Source organism: Heptranchias perlo, chromosome 2 (genome assembly GCF_035084215.1).
Source record: "Heptranchias perlo isolate sHepPer1 chromosome 2, sHepPer1.hap1, whole genome shotgun sequence".
In the NCBI taxonomy this organism is placed as follows: Eukaryota; Metazoa; Chordata; class Chondrichthyes; order Hexanchiformes; family Hexanchidae; genus Heptranchias; species Heptranchias perlo.
In genome coordinates this window covers 84,131,172-84,150,260 of record NC_090326.1, presented here as the reverse complement: position 1 = coordinate 84,150,260, position 19,089 = coordinate 84,131,172, and the positions used below count along the sequence as shown (strand labels likewise).

The following is a 19,089-nucleotide window of genomic DNA, read 5'->3' as shown; positions in this document are numbered from 1 at the left end:
TGTTTTATACAGTTCTAGCATAACCTCCCTGCTGTTAAAGGAAAGTATCCTGTATGCCTTCTTAACCACCTTATCTAGCTGTCCTGCTACCTTCAGGGATCTGTGAACATGCACTCCAAGGTCTCTCTGTTCCACGACACCTCTCAGTATCCTCCCATCTATTGTGTAATCCTTTGCCTTGTTTGCCCTCCCCAAATGCATTACCTCACACTTCTCCTGAATTGAATTCCATTTGCCACTTTTCTGCCCACCTGACCAGTCCATTAATATCTTCCTGTAGTCTACAGCTTTCCTCCTTGCTATCAACCACATGGCCAATTTTTGTATCATCTGCAAACTTCTTAATCAAGCCCCTTACATTTAGGTCTAAATCATTTATATATACCACAAAAACAAGGAACCTATTACTGAACCTTGTGGAACCCCACTGGAAATAGCCTTCCAGTCACAAAAATCTTTGCAGTCTAATGTTGATAGTTTCTCCTATGCCTGTGATGCTTCCTTGAGCAGATAATTAACTCAAATAAAACTATTATGTGCCTGTAAATTGTCTTATGCATGATTACTGCTCTATTATGATTACAAAACTCCCATGATACCTATTCACCAAATTGTTCAGATCAATGCTTTGTAAACAGTATGTTAGATTATTTTCATTTCGTATCCTTATAATGGGTAACATAATAAATGTAGAGTTCATAGGATTGGGATCTCACAAAATTAATCTTGGTGATTGCTGAGAACCTAAAATGTCCAGAAAACTGCATTCAGTTCCAGTCACTGAGGTACAAAAAAAAAAGCCCAAGCCCTGGAGCTTATGTGGAGAAGGACCATGAGATTGATCCCAACCAGGTGAATTTCCACACAGATTCTTCCTGCTCGTCCACTGTAACTTTGGCAGAAAAGCTGCAGAGACCCAGCAAATTGATATAAACAGCATAGAATACAGTAACAACATCAGGGAGCTGCATTGTTTATGTGGCACTGGAATTATGTGTGTGCATAGCCAGGGCAACTGTGGAAATAATTAGTTTAGGAGGTGTTTTGCTTTGCAAATATCATAGTTGTCAATCAGTTCTTTCACTAACTTTATTCTTGCTAATAAAGGAACTCCCTCAGTAACCCACTATACTTTTGCCAACAATGCAATGGTTAATGTAATACTACTCTTCACACCATAACTCTGTTCATTCCAACTTGCTGGCAGTTGGAAAGCATAGCCAATAATCTCCCTCCCATCTTTACTCCACCATTGGCGGCTGTGCCTACAGCTGTCTAGGCCCCACACTCGTCAATTCTCTCTCTAAACCCCTCCACTTCTCCACCTCCCTCTCCTCCTTTAAGACCCTCTCAAAATCCACTTTTTGACCAAGATTTTGGTCACCTCTCTGCTTCATTGGCTTGGAGTACATTTTTCCTCACAACTCTGTGAGGAGGCTTAGGATGGTTTTCTACATTAAACTATTATAAAAATGGGAGTTGTTGTTGTTACTGACTTTGGTTGATCTCTTCAAGCCTGTCATCATCATTCTCCTTGCATCCCTCCATGCCCAGGGAGTTCTGGACATCACATTCACCAATTAACCGATTTGTTTTTAGAAAAAAAGTAAACTATTCCAAACCTAGGATAAAGACTATAGAATGTTAAAACAACGGGGTGCAATTTTTGACTTCAGTGGAAAGTAAAATTGGGCAGGATGTAATACGGAGGGTCCAATTCTGTCAGTTTCCTGCCAGGTGAGTTAGGTTAATATTAACCTCAGGGTTTAAAAATATTTGCAATTAATTAACCATAAGGTTATGTATGCTGGGTCAATTGAAATTTCCAAGACTGAGATAGATAGATTTTTGTTGGGTAAGGATACCAAGGGATATGAAACTAAGGTGCTAAATAGCATTGAGGTACAAATCAGCCATAATCTAACTGAATGGCAGAACAGGCTCGAGGGGCTGAATGACCTACTCCTATATGGATAAGTATACATAGATAATCAAATACCGTGTAGAATCCTTTAGTGAAAATCTGTTGAATGCAGTCTTCAAGCTTGAAACAATGCAGACTGCATCCTGATTTTTTTTTGTTGTATTTGAAGATCACAGAGAAGCTTTAGGAGTTTCACTTTTGGAAATTTTACCTGTAGTGATTCATTTTACAGGAGATTAAATAAATTGGGATGCATTAATAACTGAAAAATCATACAAGATTTATTTTGTTCCATAATTTGGGTTCTTCAGTCAGTCATCCATTTGCAAATAAAAGAAAATCAGACTTAAGAACATTAGTAAGTGCTATGTGGTAAAATGTTATAGAAGAAAACATCCAAAATATTAAAAACTGCATTGTATCTGCTAAAAGAGGCAGACTAATTCTGAGAAGAATAAATTAATTATTTGCAATACGATGTATGAAAATTAATTATTAAAGAATGCAATCATCTTATAATTATATTCTCCATTATAAGGATCATGTGCCATTAAGCATTACTTGCTAACCCATCTTTAAAAACAAGGATTAATGATTGTCAATTTGAGGCATATGACATTTACAACAGTGACTACACTCCAAAAGTACTTCAGTGGCTGTAAAGCGTTTTGGGATGCCCTAAGGATATGAAAATCGTTATATAAATGCAAGTTTTTCTTATATTCTAAATTGTAAATAGACCACAAAACCACATAACAGAAACACTTACAGTCTTTTCACTTAAGAATTATAGAAGCTGTGCACAAACTCACATTGGTATCAAAAAGATTTATTAATATGTCATCACTTACAAGTTGAAATGCCCAATATTGAGAGAACGTTATTTACACCTTTTCTGCACACATCAGTACAATATTGGGACAGTGACATACAATGAGTCTACACAATGAGCTTGTTATGGTTACAAGTGTTGAACAGAAATAATATAACTAATAAAGCTTATGGTAGATAGATGGCTTCAAATTCTTATAAGTCACGTTTCACCAGTATTTTGGCAGCCTTCATGTTTGAAGTCACTAAAGAAAAAAAGAAAAAATGTTATTCAGGTATGATGTACAAATTTAAATGTTACGACAATTTTTTGTCTGTAGCAGATTACGTATTGAATTCTTTCTTGCTGATCGCGCACACACACACACACTTAAATTGATTACAGCTTGCTACTTCTGTAGGCTGCAGAGGACACAACATCGGCATCAATGTGAAAAAAAAAGTGAGTCTGAAGGATGTTCTTGTGGAACATAAGGGCAGTTTAATATGCTAATATCTCTTGACTGCTGACCCATTGGTGTCAATAGGTCCAGCAGTCTCCCTGATAACTGCCAGAAAAGTGTTAGATTCCTGAAATGACAGGTTAATCAAAGTGATTGGGTTTCTCATGTGGAAGTCAAGCCATTATATTTAATTGCAAGCAACCTGTGGACTATTTATAGGTATAGTACGGTGGTTTGGTGACTGTATTGGTGTGGGAAAACACCATTTTAAATCCTGTCTGACCACCTAAATGTAGTTATGAGAAATACTTGCTTTTAATTCCCTTTATTCTGGGATATCGTCATAGAAATTTGGTTAATCTTTGGCTTCTGTGCAACAGGAAGTCAGTCATTCAATCGGAGGCCATAGGGGGTATGAAACTAATCAAAGGTTCCATAGTAATGTTCTAAGAAATAGTGACCATGTTTCCAGGATCAATTTGATGTTGAGCATCAATGCAGGCAAAGCACCTTTATTGTTTTGATATTGAGGAAAATTGTAAAGTTTGTAATTACTATAAGTATCCATTTGTCTGATCATTTACCTGCTTAACAATCACTAAATGTGTATTTGTTTACAGCCTGAGTCATGATATGATAAAGTGTATATTCTTCTGTCTTCTGCAGCGGGAGAGATCACTATGGCAGCATGTAATATATTCCAGTAAACTGGAATGTAGTGACAAGGATTCTCTATGCAACCCCTGGTTTGCGCTACTTTTAAATATTGCCTGGTACAAGCACACATCAGTTTGAAAGGGACTTAAGCCTGTTTATGGGAATGATTAGTGATGCTGAACATGAGGAGAATATCTGATGTAAATGCAACAGATGTTTATAAATATTGCATTTGAAATACTCAGGATGGATTTTTTGGGCAGTGGGGTCCAGAGAATCCACGTTTCAGATATCTATCTTTGAAGCCTAGCAATCGCAATTCAAATTCACTGCTTTCTTTCTTGCATGCTCTACTTTAACTGAGAGCTTGGAATGGTTTGCAGCACAGGCTTCTTTACCCAAAATTGCTGTCAGCACCATTTTGTATTGTCTGCGATGAGGTGCATGTAATATGGTGGGATAAGTCTCCTACCAGCATGCAGTGCTCTATAAATGTAGTTTAGCTAAGAGCTCAGCCATAGTTGGTAATTGTAAACAATTTTACAACACCAAGTTATAGTCCAGCAATTTTATTTTAAATTCACAAGCTTTCGGAGGCTTCCTCCTTCCTCAGGTGAACATTGTTGGAAACGCATTTCCACACCGTTCACCTGAGGAAGGAGGAAGCCTCCGAAAGCTTGTGAATTTAAAATAAAATTGCTGGACTATAACTTGGTGTTGTAAAATTGTTTACAATTACCAACCCCAGTCCATCACCGGCATGTCCACATCATAGTTGGTAATGAATTTGAACAACAGTTGAGCCTTATATTCAAACCCATTTTCACTGAATAGGAATCCAATGCTGTAACATTTGAGCTAATATTTTAGATTTCTATTCAGCTCTTATGAAGCCAAATCACAGAATCATAGAATATTACAGCACAGAAGATGGCCATTCAGCCCACTGCATCTGTGTTGGCTTGCTGAAAGAGCTATCCACTTAGTCTCATCCTTTGCCCTTTCCCCATACCCTTTTAATTTTTTTTTCAGACATTTATCCATTTCCCTTCTAAAAGCTATTATGGATTCTGCTTCCACCACTGTTTTTGGTACAGCATTCCATGCTCTAACAACCCTCCGCAAACAAAAAAAAATTCTTCTAGCCTCTCCCTTCATTCTTTTGATGATCTTAAATTTATATCATTAGTTACTGACCAGCAGAAATAGTTTTTTCCTTTTTCCCGTCAAAACCATTCATAATTTGAATATCTCGATCAGATCTCCTCTTACCTTCTCTGCTCTAATGAAAAAAGCCCCAGTTTCTTTAATCTCAACAAGTGATATAATACAACTATATACAGACCACAGATTTTTAAATACAAATAAAAGTATTGAATAGCTTTAAATAGTCCATGGATATCATTAGCCTAGTTTTTGCCACCAGGTGATTGTAAATTTTGAAATGTTAAGTATCTATTCAAAACCCAGACCTCCCAAATCAAATAAAGAATAATGCAATTTTCTCAGTGAGTTCTACAAGCAACTTAGTCAAATCCTCAGGGTGCATTATAACCCTGAGGATTTGACTAAGTTACACACCTGGACTAAAATGTAAAATTTACCAATGAGGAAGATCTAGAAGGCCAATGTTCCTAATGTGTACACCTGGCTTGAAGCCTTGCCTGCTTGGGAGCTCATATCAGGAAATCACAAGCGTGTTCCCCAGAATTGTAGGTCCTTTTTGTGCCATTGTCCTCTGGTACCTTGTGCAAACTGAAGCTGAGGCTGCCAGCAGATTATTCAACTGTGGAGACATCACAGCTGAGACCAATCACCTTACACTTCCAACAGAATAACAATGATTTTTTTTTCTCCCTTCTATAACCCAAGGAAACTGAGAACTGTAGCGCCCCAATTACCACTCAAGCAGAAACTGGCTGAACAAGCGGGGTCAAACCCAATACCCTTCTGAATTATATAACTCAAAATAAATACACTGACTGGCCTAAGGTGACAAATTGCCTCGTCATCACTAGGCAAAAGCAGGCATTATAGGAAGTAAACAGTTATATTCACTAAGAAGGAATTAAGGAGAAATTTCGTTACCCGGAGAATAGTTAGAATGTGGAACTTGCTACCACATGGAGACTAAATGGCCTGTTGCTGCGCTGCAAATTCTATGTAATTCTATTTATTTCTGAAACATATTGCAGACATGAAAATTAAAGGTAGATGTTATGAATTTGTGCTTGAGATGCAGAGTTTTATCTGCCATGTGCACATATTGGGATTTTGTACTTGCAGATTAGCAAGCCACATAAAATTTTTCATCCACTCTTTACAAAGGTTGACCTCCTCGTCTGAATTCCTGATTGGCGCTCTCCATGGGTGAAGCTCTATGCCAGGAGCACAAATTCATAAAATCTACTCTTAAGCAAGAACACTGATTCAATACTAACAGTTACAAATACTCTTAGACTGGGATTACTGTTGTAATTTGCTGTTGTAAACCTTAGGGGTAGTTTGATGAAACTGAGCTCCCAGCATGGAGCGTTGCCTGCTGGAAGGGCAGATCAGTAATTTGGGTGTGTGATATATGTGAAAGTTGTGGGGGTGTGCATCTTAGTTGCTGATATGCATTCCTGTGAGTGAGGCTCAATGCCGGGAATGCAATTTCAGAAAATTACCTCTCTTAATTAATATTTACAGACACTTAGCTTTTCATAAATGCCCTGGCTATTTCAGACTTGAAAAAAATGAGGTAATTGGACATAAAACATTAAGGATTGTGACAACAAATATATATACACATGTTTAATAGAAGCAAGTTAGACTCACAGAGTTCAATGTCGCTGGCCTCATAAGTGTAAAGGCGGTTTCCATACCTCCCTTTGATATCTGCTCTCACTGTCAAGGAAGGATCTGTATTCAAAGAAAGCAGATACTCAATACTTACAAGTACAGTTGTTAAATACTGGGAATACTAACGAACATAACTAATATCCTACACGAGCAAAATAGATTTACAATTCTTACCTACAAAGATTATCCTGGGAACGTACTGATTGTCAGGCCACAAATTTTTATCGTTTGTCTCAAACTGTAATGAAAATGAAGATTTTGTTGAAGTAGTAATGTCATCATAAATTTGAATCAAAAGTTGTATATAGCAGTGCCAATCAATAATGCAAAGAATACTAAGATACATATTTAAAAAAAGGATGCAACATATAAACCTGTCTGTAGACAGCACCAATCTGATCTTTAAGAAATGTGATGACGCATGCTTAAGAGATGTAACATGAATGGATACCTCCTCTTTTAGTTTTCTTTCATTCCCCCAAATGGCCCAGCTGATTGAAAATTCACTTTCACTGGGAAGCCCACAAGTAAATCACTGGAGACTGAGATTCCAACGAGTGCCCTACTGAAGACTCTGACACGCTAGCTCTATAGCCACTAGGTTGCACTATAACCCATGAATTGGTCAGTGTGTAGAGAACAGTGCAATTCTATGCAAAAATACGGTCTGAATACTGTACTTTTTTTTTGTTTGCCCCTCACATTTTTCACTGCTCCCACCATCATACATAGAATGTGCATTAGGGGCAGTTTAGTACTGTGGACCCGATCCCAATGAGGATAATTGCCCAAACATGTGTATAGGAATCTTAGACCTTTTCTACCCAAACTGTTAACATGGCTTTGGTTTCAAAAGTAAACTTCAGGAAGGTTTCTTATCATTACACTATCGTTTAGTATTTGAAGCACAAATGTCTATGTTTGTTACTGTTTGAAACTAAAGTGTGCTATATATACTCGTATATAAAGCAACCCATGGAAATTCCACCCCGAAACCCCAGGAGGATAAAATACAATCCTCGTATAAGGTAAGGGTCAACATTTCCAAACTCCATCTACCGAAATTTTCACCTTTGTGTCAACTGGCAACTAAAGATATATTTTCTCAGTTCTTTCTCATTTCAACTAGTACAATCCTATCAGTTATCATTCTGTTCCTCCATCGTTGTAAAATGTCAGTATCAATTCTACTTCCCAACATCAATTCTGGCTCCTGCTGCTGATTTTAAATCTTCTCTCCATGCATCTAGACTTTAATTCAGCAGCAGGAGCCTGGACTATAGTCAGAAGCTGTGAGGGAAAGTTGACATTTAAATAGCACTGCCCTGAAGGAACAGTGCAACAGCTCATTGGAATGTGCTGCTACTGCTCCTGCCATCCTTAGAGAAATTATTCAGCTAGGAGGGAAACCTAAGGGAGGATGTTCCCCTCTCAGTTTTACCCCAAACAGTGACATAAATATCTAGTCTTATGCTTCAGTATATATGCTATATTACACTAGTATATTACAGGACAAAAATAATTAAACAAAAATTTCATACTTTAGTGAAAAAAGTGCAACTTTGTTTTTTGCTGAGTTTTTCCAAGTACTTAATTTGTAATTTTGTGCTTACACTAATTTGTGGAATGAATTGTCATTGTCCTTTCAGCTTAGGAGTCTTTTGCCTCCATGAAGTGTGAATATAATAAGATATTTAAAATGCATCGGAGGAATATTAGCCAGTTAGTTCTTCTCTTCATGACATTTTGTTAATATTACCACTGAATCTCCTGTAGAGTTGCTTATGATGATTTGGATGTTACACTGTTGCAGTGGCGGGAGGGGTTTGAGCTGTGAGAAACTTGGGGAGGCTGGGGGTCGGGGGGCAGGTGATGGAGTTGAGGAAGAGGGGAATTGGAAGGGAGGATTGAAACCTCTGTAATTATCTTTACATATCAGAGAAGGAAAGAGTCAGTCATGAAATGGGTATCAAAACTGCAACTTATAATACGTTTGTAATGGTGTTGAGACAATTCAAGAACTTGGTATACAAAAAATTCAGCTCCTTTGAAAAATATAAATATAAAGATGAAGCTGGTAGTTGGGGAAAAGTCAGCTTCTTAGATGAAAATGGTATTGGGGATTGTCAGCGATAAGGTGGTACTGGGAGCTTTTTTTGGGGAGGGTGAGAGTCAACACATGACTTTCATGAATATAGAAAACAGTGAAAGGAACAGACATTCTATGGATGCGTGGAAGTCCAAAACAGGCACTTCTGTGCATGCATGGAAGAAGGAAAATCATCGGGCAAAGGTCCAAGTGGAAAACTGTAGCACTGGGAACAGAGTAGTATTACAAAGCCGAGGTGCCTGAGAAGAAAGAGGGTTGGGGGGGTGGGGGTTGGGATGTGACAAGCATTCGAAGATAGTATTGGTAAGTATGTGGGGAGTTTCTGAACTCATTTCATATTTCCAAAATTTCTCAGGTGTTTACTATGTCATAAATTGTATTTGTAGGGTGTCTATAGAGGGTTGGATGAATAAGTATCACGGCCACTGAAAAGACTTGGAAGCAACTTTTGAGAGAGATGTGCTCAAGGACAGTGAGATAAGTTGCTGGGAAATTTGAGACAATCAGAATGCTTTGCAACCCATAAATATTTCTGCATGTCCCAAGACTTTTCTGCACTCTACAGATGTGTCAGATGCAAAACATTTATATACACTAATATGTAACATATTAAAAATCTTACATTTGCATACACTATGTCTACAAAACCTTATTTCTTGTTCTCACATTTTTGTCACTTAATATTTCCATAATGAAATAGCAAACATTCAAAATGATTATTTTCTTTAAGTATTCACAGGAAAAAACACAAGCAATGTGCCCTCCTCAAACATAAATAACCTGAGTAAAACCAATCATTTTGATATAAATGAGATGGAAGTCCTAAACCAGCTGAAAGGGTTTAAAATAAATAAATCTCCAAGGTTAGATGGTAATAATCCCTGAAAGACTTGTAAATCATTAACATTTGCCATGAGGCAGTTAATGATCACTGGGGAATTTCCACTAAATTGGGAGCAGGCTAATGTGGTGCCTATATTCAAAAGGGGTGACAAAACAGACACAGGCAATTAAATACCTTTAAGTCTTACTTCAGAATCAATTATTAGGAATGCACTTGAGGATTATCTGTACAACAATAACCTAATAAACAGCAATCGACACATCTTTAGTTGTGGAAAGTCTGCTTGACCAACTTTTCAGGAAGTGACAACCCAAGTGAACTTGCTAATCTCTATGATGCTGTGTAACTACTTCCAAAAGGTATTTGAAAAAGTTCTACATGTAAAGCTACTAGTTAATCTCAAAGCTGTGGGGATACAGGGCAAAAGTTGGAAATGGATAAGAAATTGGCTGAAAGGTAAATAACAGATGTCATATTGAGGTGAGGTGAGGTGGGGGGAGGGTGGTATAGAGTGGGGTGCCCAAGGGCTTAGTGTTTGTACCACTGCTGTTCTAATTTATATCAGTGACTTCCATTCAGAAATTCAATGAAAATTAGTCAGATTTACAGATGATACCAAACCAAAGCAATGGAATCAAAGGAGGCAGCTCAGATATCATAGAATGAGCTAAACAAAGTATGTGAGCATTCTGAACAAAGGTGGATGAAATTTAATGCAGACAAGTGTGAAGTATTGCACATTGGAAAATGGGCAACATACATAATTCATGGTGCTGAAATAGTTCAGGATAAGTTTGAAAGAGACCTAGGAGTTTTTGTAGACTCAACACGTCCAATCAATGCAGAGCACCAATGAATAATGCCAATAAAATGTTGAACTCAAAGATAAAACAGTAAAATATAAGTCAAAAGAAGTTGTGATCAAACTGCACAGTGTTCTACCTTGACTACTGTGTTCAGTTCTGGTTGCCGAGACACAATGAAAACTGCACTTGTGTTCAGTACTGGTCATTAAGAAAGAAAGGATAATGGAGGCAGTGTAGAGAACAGCCACGGGGCTGATCCCAATGCCAAAGGTATACGCTAAGAGAGACTAGAGAAACTTGGCTTATTAACCTGGAAAGGAGATGTCTGAGAGGTGACCTTATCGGAGGTAAGTAAGATGGTAAACTGTATGGAAAAGGTTAATCTGGAGTATTTTAAGTTAAACTCTGAGGGTAGGACAAGGGGACACAGGTTCAAACTAGTAAAAGACAATTTTGGGATTGATATCAGAAAGTTCTTCTTAATGCAGTGAGTGATCAACACTTGGAATGGGCTTGCAGGAGGAGGTTGCCTGTAGGAGATTAAACCCCTGGAATCTTTAAGAAACAATTAGATGTAACTATAAGGGAACTATAGGGTCTTTCTGGATGGATGAATTTTGATGAACCAAAGGGCCTGCCTCATCTGTAAGGATCTTATGATTATAAATTCCTATGTCCACAGTTATAATTAAACTGCCTATGTAAACTTGTCATGCTGTAATTATATTCTCTAATATGGAAGAGCTATAGTGCCTCAATTTTGAGTCTCCCAGCTCTGCAGACTATACTGCAGAGAAATTCCTATGCTCCAACCAACTCTACTTCTTGCTTCCTAAATTGCCCTATCCACTAAATGACTCTACTAGAAAGAAGAATTGAGCAGCCATATGCTCCTGTGTTAGTTTTGCTATTTAACTATAAATAATAATATAAATTCAAGCTATTATATAAAAATGTTACTTTAAAAAAGTATTACTTTAAAACAGGATCAGAATTACATCTGTGTACCCTGGCCCAATTATCCATCACCCTCTAACCTTGTTTCGCCAGAAGACAACACTTGGTCTTGCCTTCACCTGTGCAACACCGTGGTAGATTGACTGATATATGTATATGTTCACCTCCTGTGCCATTACTTATGGTAATCTGAAGATTACACTGTTGCAAGGGAGTGGGGTGCTGGTATGGAGATGGGTGAGTATCGGAGAGGTGCACATAACTGCTGAAGGAATTTAGAAAGAAGTTTGTGACAGATGTGGTCAGAGGCAGTGAATTAAGAGTTTGTTGATTGGTTCCTGTAAATATATAGATAGTGTTTTAGTGTTTCCCTGACCTCTCTCCCCTCATAGCTAGATCAATAAATAAATGTATTCCCCTCACATATTGGAGTTCTAGGAATAAATAAATAGATCTGTGCCTTTAACAGGGGAGAGAAGACTGGCTCAGGAAGAGAAATAGTGACTCAGGAGGAAAAGGGAGGTTCAGGAACATATGGTTGCCCAATTCTTCTGTCTAGTAGCATAGTTTAGGAGATAGGGAAATGTGGTAATGTGTTTGATTGCTGATCAGGTTTAAAGAGAATTCAATGGGCTCATGGAGCCCAGATGCTTAAATTTGGGCATGGACATTTGGAGTAAAAACCTAACAAGAATAGCATTTCTAAGAGTGGCTGGAGGGTTGGGAAGAGTCGGACTGTGGAATTGTTAGTATACACATGGTTGCTTTAAGAAACATAATTTGCATAAGTAATATTTTGTATTTTTTGTAAAAAAAGCCTAAGATAAAGTTTAAAAGCAAAATACTGCAAATCTGAAATAAAAACAGAAAATGCTGGAAATACTCAGCAAGTCAGGCAGCACCTGTGGAGAAAGAAACAGAGTTAACGTTTCAGATTGATGACCCTTCATCAGATAAATTTTATATAGTTTTAGAAAAGAATACAAATTCATAATTACCTTCATACCTTTAATAGTTTCCTGAATGTGTGCTGTTAATACTTAATAAAGTGCTTTGTAATATTGTATTTTCTCACTTACCACAAGATTAAGCATAACAAAGTCTTCTTTTGCCAATTTCTGAATTTCCTTATCATCAGCAAATGCTTTCTTCAGGGCTGTTATAAAAAAAGTCACAGGAAAGACTTTAAAAATAGTACAATGCAACAAACCTTTCTGGGTGAAGTGATAGTGAATCTTTCATAACAACATTTTCAACAGCTACTTTATTGAAAAACATTATGAAATACAGTATAGGGAATGAACTTGTTTGTTGAAGAGATCACTCACCTTGACTGTATGGGCATTCTTCTAAGTGGTGGATGACCATTAAAGGTCGGTTGCTAAAGTGGGAAAAGTACAATAAATTTTTATTTAATGCAAAATAACTAAATGTCAGATTATCTGACTAATATATAAGCAAATAAACTAAGGAGTTCTAGAATTAATTTCACATTTCAATTTTTAAATGCTATGAAATACATATTTATATTTAAAAACATTAAATTTGGGAAAGGGCTGAATTTGTTGGTGCTCATAGTCAGCATTGGGGAACTACATGTTTTCTCATAATTTGCTTCCCTTATTTAACTTCAAATTGATAAGAGTCTCTCCAGATGCACTCATGTTCTATTTCCATTTCCCACACAAGCCATTTTTGGAATACGAGAGTGAAACTAGCAATTTAGTATTAAATTATGGATCATTTGGGTTGTACATGTTGCACTAGAAATTGGATTGAAAATGTACAAACTTGTTTCTACTTGTGACCCTTATGGCCACTAAAAAGAAGAAAGGTTGGATTTTTTTCTTTGGCAGGATTCTTTGAGGAAGTGACAACCCAAGTGGACTATGGAAAGCCCTATGACACCTTGACTTCCAAAAGGCTTTTGATAAAGCTCCACATGAAAGGTTATTAATTGTACTCAGAAGTTGTGGGGATTCAGGGTAAACCCTGGGAATGGATAAGAAATTGGCTGAGAGGTGAAAAATAATGAACGCTCAATTGAGAATTATGTCAGAGTGGGGACGAAGTACTGATTGGGGCACCCCAGGGCTTGAACATAAATGACTTGGATTCAGAAACTCAGTGCAAAGAGATCAATTTGCAGACGATACAAAACTAGGAAAGACAGTCGAATTGGCAGCTCAGAAATTGCAGAATGGGTTGGACAAGATATACAAGTGGGCAGAACAATGGCAGATGAAATTTAATGCAGAAAATTATAAAATAGGAAGGAAAAAGAGACGACAAGTGTGCTCCATGAATAATGTTGAAATAGCTAAGGATGAGGCTGAAAGAGACCGAGAATCTCAGTAGACTCAAAATACCCGATCAATGCAGAGCATCAAATAAAAAAACTCAATAGAATGTTCAACTACATACCTAAGATAGTAGAATATGTTAGAGGAGGTAATGATTAAACTTTATTGTGCTCTGGTCAGACCTGACCTTGAATACTATGTCCAATTCTAGTCACCAAGACACAGGAGAGATCTTCAAGCACTGTAGGCAGTGCAGAGAAGAATCACAATGCTGATCTCTAGTATTAGGGCTGAGTTATTAGGAAACACTGGAGAAACTTAGGCTTTTCAGCGTAGAAAGAAGGTATGTGAGAGTTAATCATAGAGGTACAAATTAAACTGAGAGTAGAACAAGGGGCACAGGTTCAAACTAGTAAATGGTAATTTCAGGACTGATATCAGGAAATTCTTCTTCACACAAAGTGATCAACAAATTCCAGATAGATTAGTGGAGGCAAAAACCCTGGAATCATTTAAGAAACAATTCAATGATATAATGGGAGCAATGTTAGGATTGATCTAGATGGATGAATTAAGATGGGCCAAATGGCCTTCCTCATTGATGATTACCATGTGATCTGCATTGGGGCAGGCTTTGCCTCTGCCCGTTTGGCCATGGTCTGACCCTAGGTAGATTTTTCAGGGTCAACTTCATCTGAGTAATCTTGGTGGGCTCCCAGCATCCCAGCTTAGCACCATTTGGAAAAGGCTATCCAAAAAATAATTTTTTGCTCCCCAGTTGCTCTCCCCATGTTATGGGCCACCCTTCCTTGCTGCCTCACCTTATTTTTTAGCCTCACAGGGCTAGATTCTTAAAGGGGATGTAGATCCTCAACATCATACTTTCTCAATATATAAATAAACAGTACTGTAAGGTCCTTCACTGGTTGCTGGAGCGCAACATTTTGGCCAAGACCCATATGGCATTTACAACGCATCTTGTGCTAGATGCTGAGAGCACGATGGAAATACTTAGAGGTGGATATTGCCATAGCTGTATAGAACTGCTCCTCATCAGGCCCTGCCTGCATCTGCACCCAGATAAGTTGACCTTACATGATAATGTGAGTTCAGCTCACTTAAATGTTCGTGGTGCACCAGGCATGTAGCGCATGATGCACTGGGAAGGTCATGGGGGTTAAAGATGGAATGCCGGGCACCAGTAGCCAGAGAAGGACTGCTGATAACCCTTACAGTGCCTTTTTTTTTGTTGTGTAGAGTGGCAGGGACCCAAGTCCTCTTTCAGGATTTGGCCGTTGGAGGCTCAAAAAAAGACAATGGCAGCAAGAAAGGGTGGCCCTGTAACAAGGAGAGGGTCAGCCAGGAACAAATGTTTATTGTTCAATGTGGCTTCTCTGCAGTATGGGGAGGCCCCTTCCTTTGCATTGCAGTCAGGGTCATAATGAGCCTAGTGCACCATTTGTGTGCAGGCTCCCAATGGGCTTAGTGTTGGCCAGCAGCATAGGCCAGCGCTGAGGCCTCAAGCCTCTGTGCCCGATAATACGGGCTTATCCTGCTACTACGCCGCATTGCTTCAACTTGCATTGGCTTCTTAAATTAGTTGACCTCACATGAGCTCAGCTCAATGGGCTGGAGGCACAGCAACCTGAGGTAAGATCTTTCTGATTTTAATAAAGACAAGCTCTAAAAAAAATAAAATCTATCTTCAGATTGACTAACTAAACCTTTCATCTACCCATCAACAAATGCCAAAGTATGATCACTGATTTTAAAAAATGGCAATTGTATCAATTCTACCATTCTTGCATACTGGTTTCATGCTTTGTTAGTCATTCGTTCCCATTTGAGGAGAAAAGATTTTTGATTGAGGATCCTGGGTGGTTTTACCCCTTTTTGGGACTCTTCCTACTGTATGCACCTTTCCCTAGCCATGAGATCATAGACAAATTGCACTCTGTCAATACTACTCTAAGCATATGCCAGAGGATCTTAGTGTGACACCTGTCACTCTCTCTCCCTGTGGAGCCTCAGTACTGAATATTTTAGTGATTCTGAGCTCCTCATGGTAACAAGGACAAAATTGGGGATCAGGTGAGCATCAAATCACAGAATGAGAAAAATACATTCAACTCTTAAACCTGTGCCTTCCACAGACCAAACACATTCATAATCTATATCTAATTAATCTTTGTGGCACATAAGAACATAGAACATAAGAAATAGGAGCAGGAGTTGGCCATAAGGCCCCTCGAGCCTGCTCCGCCATTCAATCAAATCATGGCTGATCTTCGACCTCAACTCCACTTTCTTGCCCGATCCCCATATCCCTTGATTCCCCTAGAGTCCAGAAATCTATCTATCTCAGCCTTGAACATATTCAACGACTCAGCCCCTCTGGGGTAGAGAATTCCAAGTGACACAATACATACTCTCCTACACACTGTACCACCTTCTATGACTTAAAAAAAAACCCAGACCAGGAAACCAGCAACAAATCAAGATACACAATGATACAATTCATGGTTTACTTAATCTTTTAGTATTTCTCGGAGAATGTTCCACAATTTTCTTTCCTCTTCCCGTCCCCCTTTGCTATTCTGTTTTTTTTAGTTATGATCTCTTCAAATGGCTCCCTGTCCCTGTATATTCGCACCTCTTTAATATCCCTTTTTTTCTTCCTATACATTTCATGTATTTTCTCCCTTTCTGTATGCATCTCCTTTGCCTCCCCTCAGTACGTTCTTTCGCCTGTTGCTGTTTCCTTCTACCCTTCCACCCCTCCCCCTAACTAGTATAGTGCTGCTTGTTTTCCAAGCTTTAAGTTTCATTCCTGCGATCTTAAATCGGGCATCGCAGCTCGCACCATTTGTCTATCAGTCAACTCGAGAGTTATTCCACTCATACAACATCTTCCAGCTGAAAATCCAGGGAATCGAGAGAAGGGGAAAAGACGTCTAGATGTACAACACTGACAGACTCTAGAGAGCGCTTTTGGTCAGAAAGACAACCTTACCTCTTTCTGGCTTTGTACAGTCCTTCTTCGTAGGTTTGAACCCAATTAATTTCATCGCCCCATCCTACGATAAATAAGATATGCAAGTATTATCCTGCAGACAATATCACAGGAAAAGAGAGAGGAAAACAAAAGTCAAGCAAACTTATCAAACTGCACCGGTGGAAAATACTAGTCAAGCGATGGAACCCAGCACGAAGTTATATGAAAAGTTACAGCTCCTTACCTCTGGATAAACTAGGAGGGCATTTTTTCTCTTCCTTTCCACTCTCGTTCTTAGACGGAGGGCTAGCAACCTTCGAACTGGGGGAACCTCTGGCCAGACAACCCGAGACAGCCGCCAGCAGCACTAGCAGGGAAAGCGAAAGACCAGCCATCCTGGTGGAATTCAACTTCAAGTACTGGAAACAAAGAGCACAGAATTAGCAAAATAGTGGGTCCTGACAATTCTCCAACTGATATACGCGTTTGAATAATTGCAACGAGAGAAAAAAAAATTAGGAAATGTTTTACATTGTGAAAAATGATTTCCCTTTCTGAGTGAAAATCAAAAGCGTACGATATACCTCCTGCTTACCTGTGGCAGGTTAACAGCCGAGCTGGGTGCTGTTAAGACTGTGCTGTGATTCAGTGGTGTTAAGTTCTCAAATATATACCTGATGTTCTCCACCCCATTGGTCACCATCCTTTCATCGCCCTCCCCAATTTGGGAATGCAGGAAGGATGGGCTTGATTTAGATTATTTATCTTCACTTCTGTAAGTAGATATGTTCATTTTAGAACTTTTTGTGCTCAGAATTTTCAAAGTATAGTTTCTTGAGTGCAGTTTTGCGAGTTTAAACAGAGATAGTGAATTATTTAGAAAACTTGGCACTTTTTCAAAACATTGGGCAATTCAAATCAGTGTCTGTTGATTTCTCCAAAAGCTGACTGGTCTCTCTGCTATTGGTTAAAAGTTTTACAGACAGCATGTTAACATTTTTAAATTACATTCCAGTTGACTACAGTGCTGATTCACAACTTTAGATATGGTTTTAAACCAATAGCAGCAACACCCCTATATTGCCTCTGCAACAGAGAATCATAGAATCATAGAATGGTTACAGCACAGAAGGAGGCCATTCAGCTCATCGAGTGGGTGCCGGCTCTTTATAAGAGCAATCCAGTTAGTTCCATTCCTCCGTCCTTTCCCCGTAACCCTGCAAAATTTTTCCCTTCAAGTATTCATCCAATTCCTTTTTGAAAACCATGATTGAATCTGCTTCCACCACCCCTTCAGGCAGCGCATTCCAGATCATAACTATTCACTGCGTAAAAAAGTTTCTCCTCAAATCGTCTTTAGTTCTTTTGCCAATCACCTTAAATCTGTGCCCTCTGGTTCTCGACCCTTCCACCAATGGGAACAGTTTCTCTTTATTTACTTTATCTAAACCCTTCATGATTTTGAACACTTCTTTCAAATCTCCTCTTAACTTTCTCTGCTCTAAGGAGAACAACCTCAGCTTCTCCAGTCTATCCACGTAACTGAAGTCCCTCATCCCTGGAACCATTCTAGTAAATCTTTTCTGCACCATCCTAAGGCCTTCACATCCTTCCTGAAGTGCGGTGCCCAGAATTGGACACGATGTGGCCGAACCAGTGTTTTATAAAGGTTCAACGTAAGTTCCTTGCTTATGTACTCTATGCCTCTATTTAAAAAGCTCAGGATCTCGTAAGCCTTTTTAACCTCTTTCTCAACCCGTCCTGCCACTTGCAAAGATTTGTGCACATATATCCCCAGATCTCTCTGTTCCTGCACCCCCTTTAGAATTGTACCATTTAGTTTATATTACCTCTCCTCGTTCTTCCTGCCAAAATGTATCACTTCACACTTCTCTGAATTAAATTTCATCTGCCATGTGTCTGCCCATTCCACCAGCCTGTGGATATTTATGGATCTCTTTTAAATTTTGTTATAGAAAATTGAATTTATGCCAAAAAATCCAATAATTATTTTTAAATAAAAAAGTATTTTTAAAAATAATTTTCTGTTTTCACTTAATGGTTTCTAAAGCTAACAATTGGGTTTCGTGAAGCATTTCTTCAGGCCTGGTTTCAGTTTCTTCCTTTGCCTTTGGTTGCAGTTCTTCCACCTGTATCATTGTAATGCCTACAAAACACAGACATTTTAGTACAGGGGGAGGCCATTTGGCTTTTCTTGTGTGTGCTGAATTTAAGCCCTTCACGGGGATTGATTTTACAGTCCAACTGTCCTGCTTTCCCCCTGTACCTTTTATATTCTTCAAGTGATTACCTAATACCCTTTTGAATGTCCCAAAAAGCTGTTGAGGTTCAGTCAATTGAAAATTTCAAAACTG

The 19,089-nt window shown here is 38.5% G+C and overlaps 1 protein-coding gene and 1 long non-coding RNA gene across 3 annotated transcripts in view; one reads left to right on the top strand and one right to left on the bottom strand.

The window, feature by feature from the left end:
- Positions 1 to 2,732: 2,732 nt before the first annotated feature.
- On the bottom strand, positions 2,733 to 17,490 carry LOC137333984 (anterior gradient protein 3-like). Of its 2 annotated transcripts, none has more exons than XM_067998372.1 (8): positions 17,310 to 17,490; positions 16,959 to 17,133; positions 16,733 to 16,796; positions 12,745 to 12,797; positions 12,496 to 12,572; positions 6,874 to 6,937; positions 6,676 to 6,759; positions 2,733 to 3,000 (listed from the first exon to the last, which is right to left on the bottom strand). In XM_067998372.1, exons 1-8 carry the CDS (start codon positions 17,415 to 17,417, stop codon positions 2,951 to 2,953), a joined length of 675 nt encoding a protein of 224 aa, XP_067854473.1. In that variant the 5' UTR covers positions 17,418 to 17,490; the 3' UTR covers positions 2,733 to 2,950. The 2 variants fall into 2 exon arrangements, with proteins under 2 accessions (XP_067854473.1, XP_067854481.1); XM_067998380.1 differs by having other exon boundaries at positions 17,299 to 17,355.
- Positions 17,007 to 19,089, top strand: part of LOC137333997 (uncharacterized) — a 33,123-nt gene continuing 31,040 nt past the window's right edge. The window contains exon 1 of the long non-coding RNA XR_010966029.1: positions 17,007 to 17,489. This is a non-coding gene — a long non-coding RNA (uncharacterized lncRNA). The remainder of the gene's footprint in view (positions 17,490 to 19,089) is intronic.

What these genes read in the sequence shown, in the direction of transcription:
- LOC137333984 (XM_067998372.1), bottom strand. Translation starts at nt 17,417, where the DNA reads ATGGTGACCAATGGGGTGGAGAACATCAGGTATATATTTGAGAACTTA. An exon ending in CGGCTGTTAACCTGCCACAG is followed by an intron (nt 17,134 to 17,309) that starts GTAAGCAGGAGG and finishes CTTTGTTTCCAG; the next exon opens with TACTTGAAGTTGAATTCCAC. An exon ending in AGAATGCCCATACAGTCAAG is followed by an intron (nt 12,573 to 12,744) that starts GTGAGTGATCTC and finishes TTTTTATAACAG; the next exon opens with CCCTGAAGAAAGCATTTGCT.